Source organism: Phaenicophaeus curvirostris, chromosome 12 (genome assembly GCF_032191515.1).
Source record: "Phaenicophaeus curvirostris isolate KB17595 chromosome 12, BPBGC_Pcur_1.0, whole genome shotgun sequence".
Classification (NCBI taxonomy): Eukaryota; Metazoa; Chordata; class Aves; order Cuculiformes; family Cuculidae; genus Phaenicophaeus; species Phaenicophaeus curvirostris.
Genome location: NC_091403.1, coordinates 17,290,718 through 17,309,001, shown reverse-complemented (window position 1 = coordinate 17,309,001; position 18,284 = coordinate 17,290,718). Strand labels below are relative to the sequence as shown.

The window sequence follows — 18,284 nt, the reverse complement described above, 5'->3', positions numbered from 1 at the left end:
TAAACAGTCTATTTCTTTCCTCCTTGAGAGGGTAACAAGGAACTGCACTAAGACACATTCAAACTGCTAGATGTAAAACAAGTCAGTCATGACAGGAAAGCAAACAAAGCATATGCAAGTAGAAACCACCACTATATTTTCCTTAAGGCAGCTATTGGCTGCATAGCCTATAGGAGATGGATATATCCAGTTGCATCTATAATTAGGGCCCAGACTCCAGTGGGATGCTCTGTTATTGCAGGTGTCAAGCTCCATGCATGCTCCTGCTGACACAGCACTCCCTTTTGGTGTGTCAGACACCAAGTTGTGGTGGTGCACCTACTAGGCACATACCTAATCTACTATTTCAGTCCATGGGCTTGCTGGCGTGCACTGTGTGAGCACTGAACTATCATCACACAAACACTTAGCAGATGTAAATTAAGCAACTGCTTATTGAAGCTCAAAATATGGCACTCTTGTTGAACACAGGGTGCAGGAGCAAGTTAGCCTAGAAGGCTGACAAGTTTTATAGTGAATTTGCTAAACTGCCACATTTGTCATAGGCTGCCAGTTAGTCTGATACGCATTTTATGTTTCTCATACTTCATGTTCTAAATTCAGATGCATTAAAAAGGCTGGCATCAAGTTTCCTTTGAACGCTTCTTCTAATGCAAAGCATTCATTGAAAACTCAGCATATAATACTAAAGATTTTCCAGTTATCCAAGTTAATAGACTAGGAAGCAGGAAAGGCCACTAACAGAGCTTGTAAACAGTTCAACTCAACTGCCACAGCTCAGCAAGTTATTTCACCTGACATACGGTTGCACGAGGACACAGTCTCTGGTTCCTCAGCCATGGAATGCAGTGCAGCATCTCTCTCCAGACAGGAACACGTCTGTTACTTTTCCTTCACCATCTTCTCAGGTGCCTCATCCTCTACAGCCTCTCTGACTGGATGTGTATCTTTGACATTCATTTTAACTACATTTAGATTATGCTGAACAACCTCCCTAGTGGTTTGGCACAACAGTGTTATTTTTAGCCTTTACATTTTCATACAGCACATCTCAGGCTTCTAAAACATGCCCTGAAGAAAATTTCCATTTGTAATAATAATAAAAGTGTTGAGGAACCTACAATGTCCTTGGCTCTAACACGCACTGCTGTTATATTCAATGGCACACTGACATGAGCTACTCATAATGTGTTTTGTGGTAGGAATCAGCACAAAAAGGTTTATTAAAAGAACACAGTAAGTGACAGCTTGTCATCAGGCAATGAAGTCTGACTTACTACATACTTCTCTTTCTTCTTGAATGCTTCCAGTGAACTTAACTTTGACATAAATACCCATCTAGAAGGCCAAGAGAATTTGTTTTTCTGTAAGAATTATACTAACTTTTCATCTCCACAGCAATTCCACCTAAAACCGTATTTCAAGGCAGCTTGCATTCACCTCTTTCCAGGCCAGGATACTTCTCTTCTAAGCTAATTCAACAGAAGGATTACTCAGTCTGTATTAGTGGCAGCAGCTGTGCAAGTTAATGCTGTTGTTGCTTTTAGTTAAATTGATGCTAATGATTTATTTGAAGACTATTTAATTAACACCAAATTTCTGGAACAGTATTGCTGAAAGTGCCACAGACAGATCTTGCCCATGCTGTAAAAAGGGTCAACACATGCATTCTGAATTTGGATCTAATATTCTCAGAAGCCCAAATCCTTTACTCAGAGTAATCCTCTGAACTGGGTTCTGAGTACTAATACTCTTCTACACAAACGTTCTTTCATGTTCATACAAAGAAGTACCTAAACAAGAAGAGTAGCCTGAAAGACTTCAGGCTTCCTGAAACTTCTGAAAAGCTTTTGTTCTTCTGGCTGACAGCACAGGATCTACTATTTCTTCTACACTTTGTGGTGTTTTGTAAAGATAAAAGTGTATTTTTCTGCCACTTGGAAATGGATTACAACATGTTTCTCATGTAAATACTACTTACTACAGGTAAATACTACTGTACTTTAAAGAATGCTCAGAATAACAATAGCAACATGGAAAAGTAAATTAAAACTTTGCAGAATCTGGAACAGAACTTCACAGGTAAAAATCATTCCTGGAAAAGGGCACACTGTGTGTTTTCCATAATTACATACGTGGGAATTTGGTCTGGCTTCAATTTTTCCTTCAAAATGTTTTTAGCCTCTTTTTTCTTAGTAAACAAAACCACTTCTTATGGGAAGAAAGCAGCACTGTTGTCAAAATGCTTGACCACAGATCAGGTGTAATTTAATTCTTTTGCCATACCTGCTGTATTATTTAATTAGTTTGATTTCTGAAGAACAAGAAGTGAAAACATGCCAAACACTGTATTAACACACTGAAATGTAGTGAGTAAACAGGAAACTACTCACAATCAAGGTTATTTTTATTATCTTTCCTAGTGAATTTAAGATTTAAATCCAAGGTCTACTTCTATCTTGACTGAAAAAGGGGGAACAAAATTACCTTGGTGTAATTCCTCCGCATATGAAGTTTATACAACGCTTAGAAAATGGAAAGCAGTCTGACTGATTGATTATTTAAGTAAAATAAACACAGAGCTACTTAACTCTTAGCTATCTTCCTCTGTACAATTAAAAGGGTTTCCTATCATTAATTCAGTTTTACAAGTGCTAAGTTCAGCCTGCAGCTTGATGAGAATTTTCAACCAGCATTAGCTAATGCTGCTGAAAGAAGCCAGTCCACCTCAACCTTCAGCCACTCACTCCTGCCACAATCCTCCTCTGCCAAGTTATTTTTCATTCAGGCCAACTTCCCGCCCTGTCCATGTGCAATCACACAAGCGTTAATGCAAGAACAGAGAGGAGCAGCACAAATCAGCACAGACAGGTACATGAAGAATGTGGGGTATTTTCTTCCAGAAGTGCCAGCTTCTGCTGCTTTACTGTGCTCCAAGCTGCACTTTGATGAACTCTCAGAACTAAGCAACATCCCAAGGTGACAGCGAGCTGCTGGCAGAACCACCTTGCTGTTTCCAGCTGTGGCCAGCTGGTTAGGACACATCACAGCCACCATGAGTCTGTTTCACAGAATCATAGGAGGATTTGGGTTGGAAGGGACCTTAAAGCCCATCAAGCTCCACCCCCTCCCATGGGCAGGGACACCTCCCACTGGATCAGGCTGCCCAAAGCCCCATCCAACCTGGCCTTGAACCCCTCCAGGGATGGGGCAGCCACAGCTCCCCTGGGCAAGCTGGGCCAGGGCCTCACCACCCTCACGGTGAAGAAATTCCTCCTTACGCCTAGTCTTAAATCTGCCCCTCTCCAGTTTATACCCATTGCCCCCCATCCTATCACCACAAGCCCTTGTAAACAGCCCCTCCCAGCTTTCTTGGAGCCCCTTCAGGTACTGGAAGGTCCCTCTAAGGTCTCCTCGCAGCCTTCTCTTCTCCAGGCTCAACAACCCCAACTCTCTCAGCCTGTCCTCGTACGGGAGGTGCTCCAGCCCCCTGATCATCCTTGTAGCCTCCTTTGGACCTGCTCCAAAAGCTTCATCTCCTTCTTATGCTGAAGATTCCAGAACGGGACACAATACTCCAGATGAGGTCTCACAAGAGAAGAAAAGAGGGGCAGAATCCCCTCCCTCACCCTGCTGTCCACGCTGCTTTTTATGCAGCCCAGGATACGGTTAGACTTCTGGGCCATCTTGTCTGCATCTCATGCAGCCTAGTGAAGTCACAAACCTCAAAGCTACCCACACAAAAACTCCAATCATAAAATAGCCATGTAATGAAATTATTAATAAAAGAAGTTTCCCTCAAGGGGGAGCTGTTATCTAATAGACTGAATGTAAAGCTGGTAATCTGGAAATTTACAGCTCAGTTCTGTCACTGGTTTTGGGGACAGCGTATCACACTCAGTTTTAAACTATCGGTACCTGAGCAGCTTCGTGAAAATGGCTCATCTCTTTCCTACCTTTCAAGCACTTGGTTTGTAAGACGAGGCAGCGACCACTCATCCACCTGTGATACTCACTGGACTAGTTAAAAAGTGTTGGGAGAATGCAGCATGTGTTACTAGGAGAAATAAAAAAGAAAAGTGGAAATATGAATAACTGCCTGAAGTGGATTTTTGTCACACTGCTCCATGCCGCATGCTTCAAATGCCTTGCACTGGGGCACAGGGGACAATATAGCTTCTACAAGGGGGAACACCACCCATCAGAGGCAGATCTCAGAACAGGGAGGCTCAACAAAAAGTGGGAGGTATACGCACTAGCTGGGGCAGCCAGAGCGCCCTGGACTTGTGTCTGCACCCTCAATCATGCTAAGCAATTCGCTGTTCTGTCCTCCAACTTTGCCTCTGCTGTGGTGCTTTTCTTCAGGTATTTGATTGGGTTGATTGGAAGCAAGATCTGGCTGTCATTTCTGAAGGAGAGAGATGATTAGCATTGACTATATGACAGGACTCTCAATAACAGCCCACCTGTCTACTCTGCTTGGATAACTTGCAAAGACAGTAGATCCAAAAAACCCCTGAGCAGAGGTTTCCAGCACAAATAACTGGTAGAGAGTGCTACAGCTATGGGTTTTCCAAGAAGGACTAAGAAACTAAGAGAAATTAGGTAAAGATAGGTGAGAAGCAGTAAGAAAGAGCCAAAAGACATAAAATGAACAGAAAAGAAATGCTAGATTAGGCCAACACTAAAAATTACCATGAAAATAAAAATTACAACAAAGGACTAATATAGTAAGAGGTATGGTTCTAAGTGCTGAACTAGCTAAAACAGAGGATCAAGAAGCCAAAAGACATCCTATTTTTCTTCCAATAGTTTCTATATAGACATGCAAATACAGACACACAGATACAGAGCCAGGCAATAGCCTGCAAGCACATTCCTCCCTGAGTCTTAAATATACAAAGAAGAAAAAGGAGAATTGATGGGTAAATGGACACAAGGCACAGTAGTGCAACACCTACCCACTTGCCTCCACTCTTCTCCTACATACACTGCCCTACCCTACTGCTTCTGAACATCTCCAGTTCAAATGCCTTAAAAAACCCCTGGAATATGAAAAGCAGACCACATTTTCAAGATGTATTTGCATACAATATTTTATGTCTCCTCCTCTGTCTGAACATACAAATGTGTCAGTTGTACAACGAGCCACAATATGCACAACGAGCCACAATATGCACAACTGGATGCATAAGATGCAGAAAACTCAAGTCTGTAACTGATCTACCAAATAGGATCAAGAATGTATTTCCCTCTCGCAGATTCTATAAACACGGGCAGTAAAAGCATTTTTATTTTGTAACGATAACCACCTTGAGTTGGGGCACAATATTCAGCTGTGACAACGGTAAAAACACTGTGGAAGTGGGTATAAATGTTTAAATACGCTTTTTACGCAAAATCTGTTTCTGCTAAACCTTTTTTCCCCAGATGCAAAAAGTAACAGGTTTGGAAGAGAAGTTTCACAGCAAGAGCTGCTTCTTCCAACACAAGACTGGTTTCCACCCCCACCCCACTTCCCACATACCCTCCCTTGCCAAAAAGTGTGACTCCAAGCAGCCTGAAAAAAAAAAAACCAAACAACTCAACAACACTGGCTCTTCCACATTTGCACCTTTTCCCAAAATAGCAAAAACTTGCTTGTGTTAGCAATAATGACTTCATGGCGAATATATCATCAAGGTGTTACTCAAGGCAGAAAAGCTACCAGAAAACATATTAACTTAGCTTTAGAAGTGCATTTACTTATCACCAACACAGAATTTGCAAAGAGCCCTATTAACAACTTTCCCATACAACTATCACAAGTGGTAACATGATCCCAAAAAATTAATGGAAAAAAACCTTAGGAGAAAATAAGTTAACATTTTGATCACAACATCTGGATTGTTGTTAAACAAAGGAAAAAATAATTTAAAAAACAACAACTGGAAAAAAAAATAAGAAACGTAACTAACCATGTACAGCAAATGTTTTCTTCTGTCCACTCTGAAGTCTTTTTCATGTGCTAATGGTGGCATTTTTTTAAACTCTTCCCCTTTGACTTACTCAGACCTTTAAGGACCTCACACATCTAATGGTTCCTCACATTCACCAAGAACAATCAAGAAAGGTCTGGAGGTTGACATGCAGTATGATTAATGGACAATGTTGATTTAATTTCCTATAACAGAAGTTTTCTCTAAGCTTTCTCCAAGGAGCAGTTTCTTTGCCATCCAGGACTAAAGTATTTTACTAATGAAGTCCAATAAATAGCAAATTAAATAACACTGTCTCCCAGAGACAAATCCTCCCATCTCAGGGAGAAAAAAAAACCCTACCGTATTTAAAGTCCTGCTTAAATCTAAAAATACGTTTTGTAGCAGGAATGTACATAGTTGTTGGGGGCATTTTTATTTGGTTTGGCTTATTTGGTTGTTTTGTTTAAGAAACTCAGCAACTGTCTGGTCATTCCTGCCATTTCTCTTTAAAAGGGGGTACATATTTAATGTAATTTCCACTTCCAGGAAATTAGTCTCTTTATTGTTCACTTTTAAGTTGTATCTATTAAAATGTATATTTACTGTAATACTTTGAAACATTTAAAAATCAAAGGGGTTTTATTTAAAATAATTTACAACTTTCTTGATGTAAGGAGTGATCAATGTGTCCTTTTCATGAAGCAAATTTTAACCTTCAGCTCCAGCAGATGAACAATGAAACACTATTTGCATACATCCGAACAGTTACTCAATCAACATGACACAATTTCCCAGCTGAATTCCCACACAGGTTTAGCTTTAAATGGTGGAATTTCTACCCTGAGAATGTAGAGCAGCAGAGAGCATTTCCTGCAAGATTCTAATCGCTTTCCCACCACTGAAAATTTTACCTTTAAATACTTGGAAGATGACATATTTTGCTTTATTATAGGCTGGTAAATTATCTTGCCAGGGTGCAAAAATTCTCTCCCTCCTATTCCAAGGCTTTGTACCCTTGATTCCAGTTCTTTGACTTGTGACACAATGAGAGAAACAACTGCATGGGGACAGCTGACAAACAAAGTCTTTCAAAAACAAACAACTCTCCATGCCCTGGAGTGGGCCCATGGAACATAATCTCTGCTCTCGCCTTAGCAAAGCCTGTATCTTTACATTTTTACCTTTAAAATTGCTACAAGGCATTGTGTCTCATGAAATAATGAAACCTCCCGCATCCTGACAGCTCCCACTATCTCTTTAGAGAGCCAGCCTTAACCGGTCTTAGCACTCCCTTTTGGTTTTTTTGAAGTACAGTACATTCAATCTTTACTCCGCACTTGGGTATCTCCTCCTTCACCAGTCCTTCCCCTTTAAAGATCCACTAGCTTGGGAAGGTAAAATGAATTACTGCAAAAGTCAAGGCATGTTTAAATAAGGATGTCAGGACTATTTTCTGAGATAAATGGGTTCAAACTAGAACAGTTCAGAGAGCATGTTCATGAAGGTTACATAAAAATATATTAGGCAATCCTTCCAATGCATGTTCTAGCCATTTCTGAAAGATCTTGACTGTCTAAGAGAGCAAGAATGCATCTATCTGACCCAAGATTAAGTGCTTAGCATATAGGAAAAAATTAATAATTTTCCACGAGTTTTAGAGCAATTTCATGAGCCCACAATTCATTCAAAGAGATTCCACTTACCGTCTGTCATATGCAACACTTTAATCGACACTAAACCCAGTTATGATTCTAATGCAGATGTTACAGAATTCAGTATTTCAGCATCTACTGAAGCTGATTACTGGCTAAATCAGTAACCTGTTGAGAGGCTTGATGGCAACATTTAAAAATGACAAAACATTAAAGTTTTCTATTACAATTGAACTGTATGAAAATAACATTTACTTTCAAAAAAACAAAAACCTGTGTAGAAGTAACTGTGATGTGATTTAAAAACAAAGAATTGATAAATCCAATAAAAGCAATCTTAAATGCTGTCAGAAAGTATACATGACATAGTCATCTTTTATTTTTAAGAACAAAAATTAAAGTGAAAAGATGTAATTACGATACAAATCTGCAACAGTGCGCAGTGGAAGAGAAAGAATGGCAGAACTACACAGGAAGGCACTACATTTTTACACGTGTGGCACTTGAACCACATAATAAGCATGCAGCATTAGCAGCTGATAGTTAACTGCTCTCTCCCCAGCAAATCAGTTCAGAACAAGCTGATATTTATCTAGGATTCCCACTCAGTCGTGTGTAACAGTGCTTAAATAAAGCTGAGCCAAAGCCATAGTTGTAACAGAAGTCATGCCACAAGATCCAATAAAGAGCTATATAGTTAAACCTGAGCTTCGTTTTTGCTCATAAGAATTCAATTTACAACTTGAGCGAATCAATTTTTCAACTGAACAGAGAAGTTTAGTACTTTTCTTCCACAAGGGAGGAATGAACCAAGTGGGTGAGTCTGTGAATCAGTTTGCCTGATCACCTTATTTTCATTGTGCAACCTCCTGATATTCCCCATTCACTTGTCCTGGTACGTGTCAAGCTGCACATGGACCAAGTACATGATCACAAATGCTGCACGGGATAGAGGTTTGATTCCTTTCCTGCCTCTGTCACCCAACCTAGCTCCTGCACAAGCAAGAACAGCAAATCTGAAAAGGAGCTCTCTGCTACAAACACATCTAGAAAAATTACTACCACTGACGTACATTAGAAACAAAACATGATGCGACAGTTTATAAATTCCAACAACAAAACAGAACAAAAAGCAGTCTGATCTCTACACTTATAGCCTGTAAAAATGTAATATATTCCCTTATACAAAAGACATAAAAGCTTATCAAAGCAGCATTCACTTTGATATTTTGCAGGTAAAAAAAGTTACAGGGTAATAAAGCCCTCTGCCTTCTCTCCTTTAATCTGCCAAAGGTTCTCCCCCACCCTTTTTAAGCCCTGAAAGAAAAAAACAAATTGTATGCAGATATGCCACGTCTGCATTTGGAAGACAGGCTCATTTAGAGTGGTGACAGGTCTGCCTTTCATGATTATGAAGTAAGGAATGTGTGTCTCTTGTTTACTGAAGTGCAGGGGAAGTGCGCTATCATACCAGGACTAGGCAAGAGCTGGGGTTTGTTAAGTACAAACCTACATAAACTGCCATGTCTGCGAAAGAGAGAGAGGTCACAGTTAGCTGAGGAAGGTTGCTTTTAAACATGCCTAGTCTACTGCCTGGGCTTTTGGTTTTATTACTGTGCAATATGAACAATTTCTCCTCCCTGCTCTCAGCAAATCCCGTATGTTTTAGCTGATAAGTTGTAGTAGCAAGCCTGTTACACACAATCAGGAGAATTGACAGATAAGAGGTTTAGTTTAAGGATGTAATCAGCATAAGCAAACACTAGACTGACCCAGCTGTAAACAGTGGAAATAAATGATAATATTTGTCCTGGTCACCTACACTTTTCACTATGTAACAATGTAAATATAACGGCAGCAGTATATACAGCATGCAGTGCTATCATCAGGTTTTCCAGGCAAGAAAACTGAGCTTTTAGTTCATATTTATTAAGAACTGAAGTAACTTCTGGTTTATTTTTTTTTTAAACAGAGCCGTAGTTTATTCATATCAACATTTCAGTAACGGTGAATTTCTGAGCTGATGTAAAATACCTCAAGCAGAAATAAAGTAAGCCTGTAATACCAGATTATATTTTATTGAATGGCATTGGAGAACAGGTATCTATGAAGTAATGAAAAGAATCCATCACTGAGTGAAAACACCCATGTTTTTTTCACATCACTTCATGAAACTATAGGAATGCCTGGCTCCTAGAATTTGTACAGGAATCCCAAGCCAGATTTCCACAGTAGCTTATAACCAAAAAGCAGTATCAGTTCTCACATACACAATTTTGGATATTCAGATACAAATACGTGAGACTACATTTCAACATCAACAAAACCTGGGTATAAAACTGAAATATAGCTCTAGCTATCAGAAATAACTGCATTAAAACATGTAATGCTCTTAGAGTATTCCTTTTCAGTACTACAGCAGTTGCAATTCTTAATGTCAAAGATGTCTTTAAGTTTTTAAAATTTACATTATCCTATCACATCCACTTGCAATATGGTGCAAACAAAACCACCGTGTCATATCTGACCATCACCTCAACTGCTTTATGAAACTTCATAAGCACTCCTACAAATTCTGACAAGAGACACTTGGGAGACGTGCATCAGGGAGTTTAACTGGAGAAACTCCTTGAATTGACTCTTCTTACACAACTTTATTCAATTTCTATGGACTGTAGGACCACCTTGTCATCTTAGCTGCCCTAGACTGAGGCTAAACTATAATCATGGTTGTAACGTGACATAAATAGATCCAAAGGAAATTAAATAACTGAAGGCTAAGTCTCTGGGGGAATGCTAAGTGTAGTAGGTAGTTGGCTAATTCTTCAGCACAAGCCCCCTTTTCAGAAAGGGGTGCGGTGAAGGGTCACAAAACGTGTCTTTGCGTCATTCAGACTTACACAAATTCTTCACTTGGAAATTTAGTCCAAGCCAGGAGGCGGAATGCACTTTCCTTTATTTCTCCTCTCTGCAACAGGAAAGAGTTAGGACATAGAAGAGCGTTCAGATAGGGAAGTTTCCCTGATTAAGGCCAAACATTTCAGAGTAAATAGCACAAATGAGTGTTTCAGAATCTAATTTCTTTTCCAAAAGAACTAGATTGGGGCAGGGGAAAATGCCACCAGCTACCATAAAACTGCAGCACCAAGAGAAATAGCAAGGGGTTGTGATGCCCCTCACATTAAACAGCTTAGATAACACCAGTCAGCATAGAAGAAGTTTTCCCAGAGAGAGGGAGAGGAGGAATCAATAACCATTTTTTTTTTTTAAGCAGATGCACTCCATTTCATGGTCATCAAATTGCTTGGCAGCTTCTGCCCAGTCCCCTGCAGCCTGCAAATTCTCCAAGCCCTGAGGAGCCAGAAGTGCTCCCAGGAGCAGCTCCTAGTGCAGGACACTCCGCTGGCCAGCTCTCCTGGGGAGCGACCTTCACTAGGGAAAGGCCAAGGTATGTGGGCTCCCATGCCCAAGGCATTTTCACCAAAGCTAACAGACCAGTTTTTCCATCCCCTAAGGTGTCTTCCTGAAAACGATTATTTACCACGATATCATCTTGTATGCAACAGGAACAAACGAGAACCTAAGGTGCTCATATCCCTGCCACAACCTGCTTGTGTCGGGGTTTCGCCTGTATTTAGCGAGACCCTACGTTAGTCTCGTCACCAAAGTGCAACTTTCTGAAATCCTTACTGTAACTGCCATCACTCAAGGTGGTAAAGCTCCCAAACAGCAACTAGGGAAAGATGAATTAGCAGAGAGAATTCTGGCTTTCCTCCCTCCCTCCAAGTGCAGGAGGCATTAATGGCGTAAGAACATGATGCATTTCCTCACAACTAGTGGCATTCATTTAATTAGTAAAACTATTGCTGTTACCAGCACGATAAGAACTGAAAAGTATTTTAAAAGTTCAGAGAGGGAGACTTGCAGGCAGCTTGAAGAACAGCGTTCTTGTGTTACAGCATCAGAAATGACCATGCTTTCTTGACCTATTTAACCAAGAAGCTACGTTTGATTTTATTCTCCCTAAATACAGGCCCCAGGATGAGATTCCTATCAGCCTTGCAACCTTGTTATGAAGAATTCCTGGCTCAAATAAAGCAGATAAACTTAACATGGGTTCATGAGTCACTGCCCTTGTATAGGTTCTATCGTCCTACCAGTCATAGAGCCGCAAACACAGCAAGCTGTGACAGGCAAGCATCTAGCACAGTAGTGGGCACCAACAATATTGAGGCAGAAATGCATATGCACACGCTTAAAATATTCTTTGAAAGCAGTAATTTAAAGACATGTATAGAAGGACATGAGCTCTGAATACTTTGCTTTAAACTTCAAGCTTTGCCAAGCCCTCTCCTGTTGCACAGCAAAAAGCTTCCCAAACAAACTCTTCCACCAACAAAACTCACTTCAGCTTCTGAATACATATATTCTGAAACATTACAGAAACAGAACCTGTACCAGCGGGCTCATCAAATCTCACAATGAAAGACTTTCTTTTAGAGAAAACTTTTCAGAGCAGGAGAAAGCAAAGGAGGAATTAAAAATAGAGGCAAAAATGCGTGGTATGCACCCAAGGGTCTGCTCCTGTGGCAAAAAGAAGTGATAATGGAATTTTACACTAGATGAGGAAATGGTCTGCTATTGAAAAATAAATGCCAAGGCCCTTAACACAAACAAATGTCTATGTGAAACTGAGGGTATTTATTTTCAGAACGGCAGCCCTGACTCTGATCACATAATTCAATTCTATTTACATGCTGACTATCATGCTAAAAGATCCAGTTTAAAAATACACAGAAGTAACTGGGTAGACCTACCCTTACTTATTCTTACTGCAGTAAGAGAGGTCAGTTCTCAAAAAAACAAAGTAGGAACCAACAAGAGGTTAAAACATAGATCATAATGCTCATATTGCTATATTTCTGGTTCAATCACGGTAGCGTAATTTACACTAGCATCACTGATTTTGCTTTTCCTAACACACTTGTCCCTCCATCATGAGTCCTGTAGACATTTGCAAATCTTTTACAGTTATATCAATGCTATTAGCAATCAATGCAATCAGCAGTGGTTATAATATCAATGCTAATGTTCTCTTTGATTAGACAATATTATGAATTCTGATTTTGTGACGACATCAATTGCCACAGAGTAAGTGAACCGTCTTCTTTAAATACACAGATTTGACACAATGGGCAGTTGTACCAACATCTGCAGAAAGTTCCATGGAGAAACATACTGACATGCTCCAAATGCCACTAGAAGTCTATCTGCGTCTCGTTAACTATGCAAGAGAAAAGAAAATGGTAGAGCAGCCTTAGGTCATGACAAACAGACACAAAGAGGGAGTGTTTGGAAGCCACATAACTTCATGTGCAACAGATAATGTGAAAGAAACTACTCCAATTTTGGCACCGGGAAGCATCTAATACTATTACCATATTCTTCCAAACTAGGAATAACCTTTTCTTTTGATCATGTTATCCAACGTATATGAAACCAAAAATCTGAAACCACACCTTTCTCCTTTGGACTTCCCACTTGCAGTATTCTACTAATTCCTGTAGCTCATAATAAAGACATTCATTTTAAGGAGGCTGTCAATAAATCAGTAGTTTAGTGTCCTCAGGAGAGGCAAATAGATGACAGAACATTAGTCCTCAAAGCCTCTGTCCAGTTCAAAGATTCAGTCTACTGTAGTCACAAAACCTACAGCGGTGGCTTGCCTTGTTTCATCTCCAATTCTGCCAAGTAGGACCACTTCTTAAAAAGTACTATTTTAAATCTGAAATGCATAAATAAAATAACCTAGTCCAAGTGATTTAGATTATTCACAAGAAAGAAAAAGAAAAGCAAATCAGGCCCTTCTTGTATGGATGTTGCTACAGTCTTGTTGGGTTTTTATATTGCATATAATTTTACTTGCTATATTCTCTACACGTGCAGCTGCCACAGGCAGAAAAAGGTTGGCTGAGGACTGTTTTCTAAGAAATACTTTAGCGTGCACAAGTATTTCAAACTGGCAGCTTCTCAAGGGGCAACTACAGTAGTCAGACAGGCATTGTCACTATGAGAAGCTTACATGAACTTCCCAGGCTTCAGCATATGTTAGCATCTTAGCAGTGGAAAATCATGACCTAATCAAATTTCCTGTGCCAAGTGAATTGTAGCTGTACCAATTAATGCCTTTTTTAGTAAATGGTACAAAGCAAACAAAAAGAAGAAAACAGCAAAGAAAGTCACACAGGAAAACTTCCTATATTTGATACATGCTTCAAATAACTCAATATAACCCATTAAAAAATAAAAAAAAAAAAAGATCACTTCTACTGAATTTATTTGAAAAAATCCTCAGTGAATCTGAGGAAATGGCAGCAGAAATTACGCAGATGTGAAAAACAGAAATTATGGCAATCAGATTACATGGAATGCATCATGCATTGGACAACGTATCTGGATACTTAGAATTATGATAAGGAATAAACAACACATCATGTGCACCATGACTGAATGGTTAACTCAAGCGCATGAATTCTTCCATGCCCACATTTGTAATTCACTAAACAATATGACCAGATGAAAGCTGTAATTTCCCAAATCCACTTTGCTTTTGTTTTTCCTCTGTCTACGTGCTTACTGGAAAGAAAAACCAATAAAAACACACAGTTACTACACATTCTAACATAATTCTGTAAAATAATATTTTAATCTGAGAAGGATTAGTGTACTGAGAGAATCCATACGATGTGGATCACCCAGTTAATAAATTCACCTGCATCCAAGATTACTGCTTTGTAATGCAGTAATGAGAAGATCAAAAGAAAAAAATGCATTTATGTCCTAGGACACACAGACACCACATCCTTCCAACCCACTGCTCTTTTGTCTCAGAGCTCTGTTAAACAGTCAGCCGCTGCCAGATGCTCTAGCTAGAAGTGGTCACAGATGGTCAGTTGTCCAGTTAACAGATCAGAATGCTCTCCTCAAATCTCCCCTAAAATAGTACCTCAACTGTAAGCAGCAGATGAGAATAACTGAGCATGGTCAAGAGGCCATTTGACCTAATTAAGACTGCAGATCAAATCTGATAATTTAGCCAAGATTAATTCTCCCCACTACTTCTAAGTAAACTACCTCAACACACTCCAAATGCTAAATGTCAACCCATATATAACTTTGCTGATTACATTACAGATCCCATCTTTTCCTGAAATAAATTCTTGGCTATATATGTAAACAGAAGCACCTTCTACCTAGGGATAATACCAACACATACTACTACACATCACAAAGACTACAGAAGGAAACGGAGTCAAATGATCAGTGGAAAAAACTCCAGTGGAACTCAGCAAGCTTTATGCCCTAATCTTTGTGCTCAGTCCTGCAAATATTTACTAGTACCCTTTAAAAATATTAAGAGGATAATAACATGCGTAAAGGCTACTGGCTACTACAGTGAGCAATAGGTGCTTATTGTGCAGTACAGCTGTGACAAAGGCTACAGGTAACAGAGAAAATAGGCTACAAATACCAGAGAAAAATCTTTGGTATTTTGTATTAATCTTTTGCTGTTTCTAGAGCAGGTGTAAATACATAAAAGCTGAAAAGAAAGAATAAATTGAATAAATTTTCTGAAAAGAAAAATAAATTGAATATTAAAAAGACATGTCATTTACTAGCAGTATTTACTAACTGTATATTGTGACAGGTAGTTGGGTGTCCTTCCAGCTTACACAAGATTTACAGGATCTGCTTATCTAAGCATTGTGCAACGCATATTTTGGAAGAGGATTATTCCATCAGCAGCATAACTCAAACTTGCAAAGCTTACTGCTGGGAAAATAGATGGCCAAAGCTAACACTGCCGCCTTACAGGTCTAATGATTTAAGCCCTCAAAGACGTCCTTTGACTTTGCTGTCTTCCAGAACAGTTAAATATTTTGTATACTCACCTAAACCACTGACAGTGTACTCAAGATCACCAGCACCCAACAGAATTGGTCCGTTCTCTTGTTGGCCTTCTTCCTTGTAGTACAGCTTGTATCCTTGAATAGCTGCGGTGTCCTCGGCATCCTGCTGCCACTGTACTGTAATGGTTGTACAGTTCATCGGTTCCAAACGCAGTTCAGGAGACTTTGGTGCTGATTTTGGAGAAATACATATGTATAATATTCTTATATTCTAAAAACAACTAATTTTCACACAAAGATCTGGATACCCACATTGCCAAGGTTCACTCAAGCCTTTGATTCTAGCTCATCTCAGTACTCACATAATTATTTCTTTATTATCATGTCTAACTCCCTATAAGCTAATCTAACAACTTAATTTAGGATAAATCAGAATAGTTTTTTCCCAATTCTGCATCTTAATAAAATAATTAATTAAATTTACAAGATAGTTATTTTCAAAGAGAAACAAAAAGATTCCAAAAATAGTTCTAAATTACCTCCTGTTTTAAAGTGTGCCAGAGCAAATGTGATTAACAATAACATCACAGTTCATCAAGTGCTAATAATATACTATACAATAATCGAAGCTCAATGAAATCCAAAGCGGATGGATGTGGATTACAACTAAGAAAAAGTTACATATTCAAATCTAGACCATTTTCAAGCCATTCATGCAATGTTGAAAGCTTGAATGACATTACTAAATAATAATGTAATCCAAAGCTCAATTAAAACTTCAAATTTTACCTCAAATATCAAGTCAATTTGCATATCCAAAACATACGTGTACTTTGTTTGTAACATAGACGTACATGTTTTAACTCAGTTCTTTTAAGTACCTGGACACGCCGCTAATGTGTAATGTCCCAATTTGCAGAAAGGTATTTTACACTAAACAATGGGATGTTGTGGTTTTTTTTATTCAAACTATATAGAACAGAAGAAAACTGTTATCGCTGGAAACAAGTCTACAAGCTAAAACATTTGAGCAGTTCAAAAGTATAATTAACGTTTCCTGCCACCATGTCAAATATGTGAACATCAACATGTGGAAACAATCAAAGATCTACACCAAAATAATATATCAGCTTTTCCTTCTCCTGTCACATAAGCCCTTTCATAAGACAAATTAGTTCCTCTTCAACTTTTGATCCTGAAACTTTGTATTAACTGCATTTAATTTATCAAAGGAATTGGAAGGTTTTGCAGATACTGCACAGAATCATGGTTAGAACACTCTTCTAGATCACCAGAACAAGAACACGTAATGTGAAAACCTATTTCACATCCTTGCGCTACTGGTCAGAAAAATACGTAGCCTTCAGATGAAGCCTGCAATTGACCCCATCTCTAGGCTGCTGTTAATGTTAACAATTACCTTTCACACTTGTAGCTTTGGGAGTCCTGTGGGAAGTCCACAAAGACGCCTCTCCCCAGCCGATCCTTGTTGCAGCAGTGATACGAACCAAGTAGACACTATCAGGCCTCAGGCCTTCGAGGAGATACTCATCTGAAGTCCCTGGAAGCTCCAAGACTTGGATTTTTGTCTCTGTGCTGAGGCGGAAAGACAGACGGTACAGGACCACCTGACCTCTCCTATATTTTGCGGGAATTGGCAGCCATGAGATGAGAATATCCGTAGGACTCCTGCTTGTCAAACTAATTTCAGGAGCTCTCAAGGGAACTAAAAAAGAAAAGACAAAGCTTTTGAGCTAAGGGAAAAGAGAGATGGAAAATTCTCATCTGACACCTTAGCCTATGATGAGGTGCCAGTAATGTAAGAGTAAACAATACAAGATGTTTTGTAGACTCTTTATTATTTGAAGGATAGCTTCAAATAAAACTGCTCATACTTCTCACCTTTTGCATGTAGTATAGCCTTGGCAAGCTCCTCTCCATAAGGCTCTCAACATTTTCTTTCTCTTATTACTGCCAGCAGTAATCAAAGGCAATCAGCACCTTACTGTTCTGGCAAACCAACTGTCAAGGTTAGGTGCAGCAGCTGAAACTGAGAGTCTAGACAACAACCTGTGCTGTTGCACAGACTCAGTGCATGTTCTCTTCCACCAACTACGTAATGAGGGTAGTAACTCCCAGCAAAGAGACAGGCAGACAACTGGAACAGGCAACGTTCCATGCTGTCAAAGCTTAACCCTGTCAGAACTTATTAACCAGTCCTAATGAACTATACTAGACAGTTTGTTGTTGGCATGATGTTCAGATTAGTTAAGTCACTGCACAGAAATAAGTCCATAGTGTCTTCTATGAAATTCTAATTACACTAACAAGCACACAGTCCAAAAATAAAAAGAAAAAACAACTAACCAACAAACAATCACATTTTTTTTTGGTACAGCAAATTTTTATTCTAAAATTTCCTTCAAATTTTGCAAAAAATGCAGTGGGTGTCCAGTTTGATTCGCATTTTAGATGCTTAGAAGAGACTAAATTCTAGACTATCATCAAATTCTCAACACTAAGGGAGTTCTTAAAGACCTAGAATAGGTATTTACATGATTTAACAAGATATCTTTCAACACAGAAAATTACACCATGGAATAGACAACGTTACCCTGTCAGAATGTTATTTTTTCTCATTCCTTTCATTGGCTGGCTCAGTCCTACATCACATCTATCCAGAAGTCTCACTGACATCAATGTAAATTTGGGATCCTCAAGAGCCGTTAGCACTGGATTGCACATTTCTATCCAATACAAAT

The 18,284-nt window shown here is 39.1% G+C and overlaps 1 protein-coding gene across 1 annotated transcript in view; it reads right to left on the bottom strand.

Annotated features, from left to right (window-relative positions):
• Positions 1 to 18,284, bottom strand: part of PRTG (protogenin) — an 89,621-nt gene that overhangs the window by 25,480 nt on the left and 45,857 nt on the right. Inside the window, exons 10-11 of the mRNA XM_069867040.1 lie at positions 16,943 to 17,248; positions 15,565 to 15,753 (exon numbers count right to left, since the gene is read on the bottom strand). Coding sequence (XP_069723141.1) covers positions 15,565 to 15,753; positions 16,943 to 17,248 — 495 coding nt within the window. The remainder of the gene's footprint in view (positions 1 to 15,564; positions 15,754 to 16,942; positions 17,249 to 18,284) is intronic.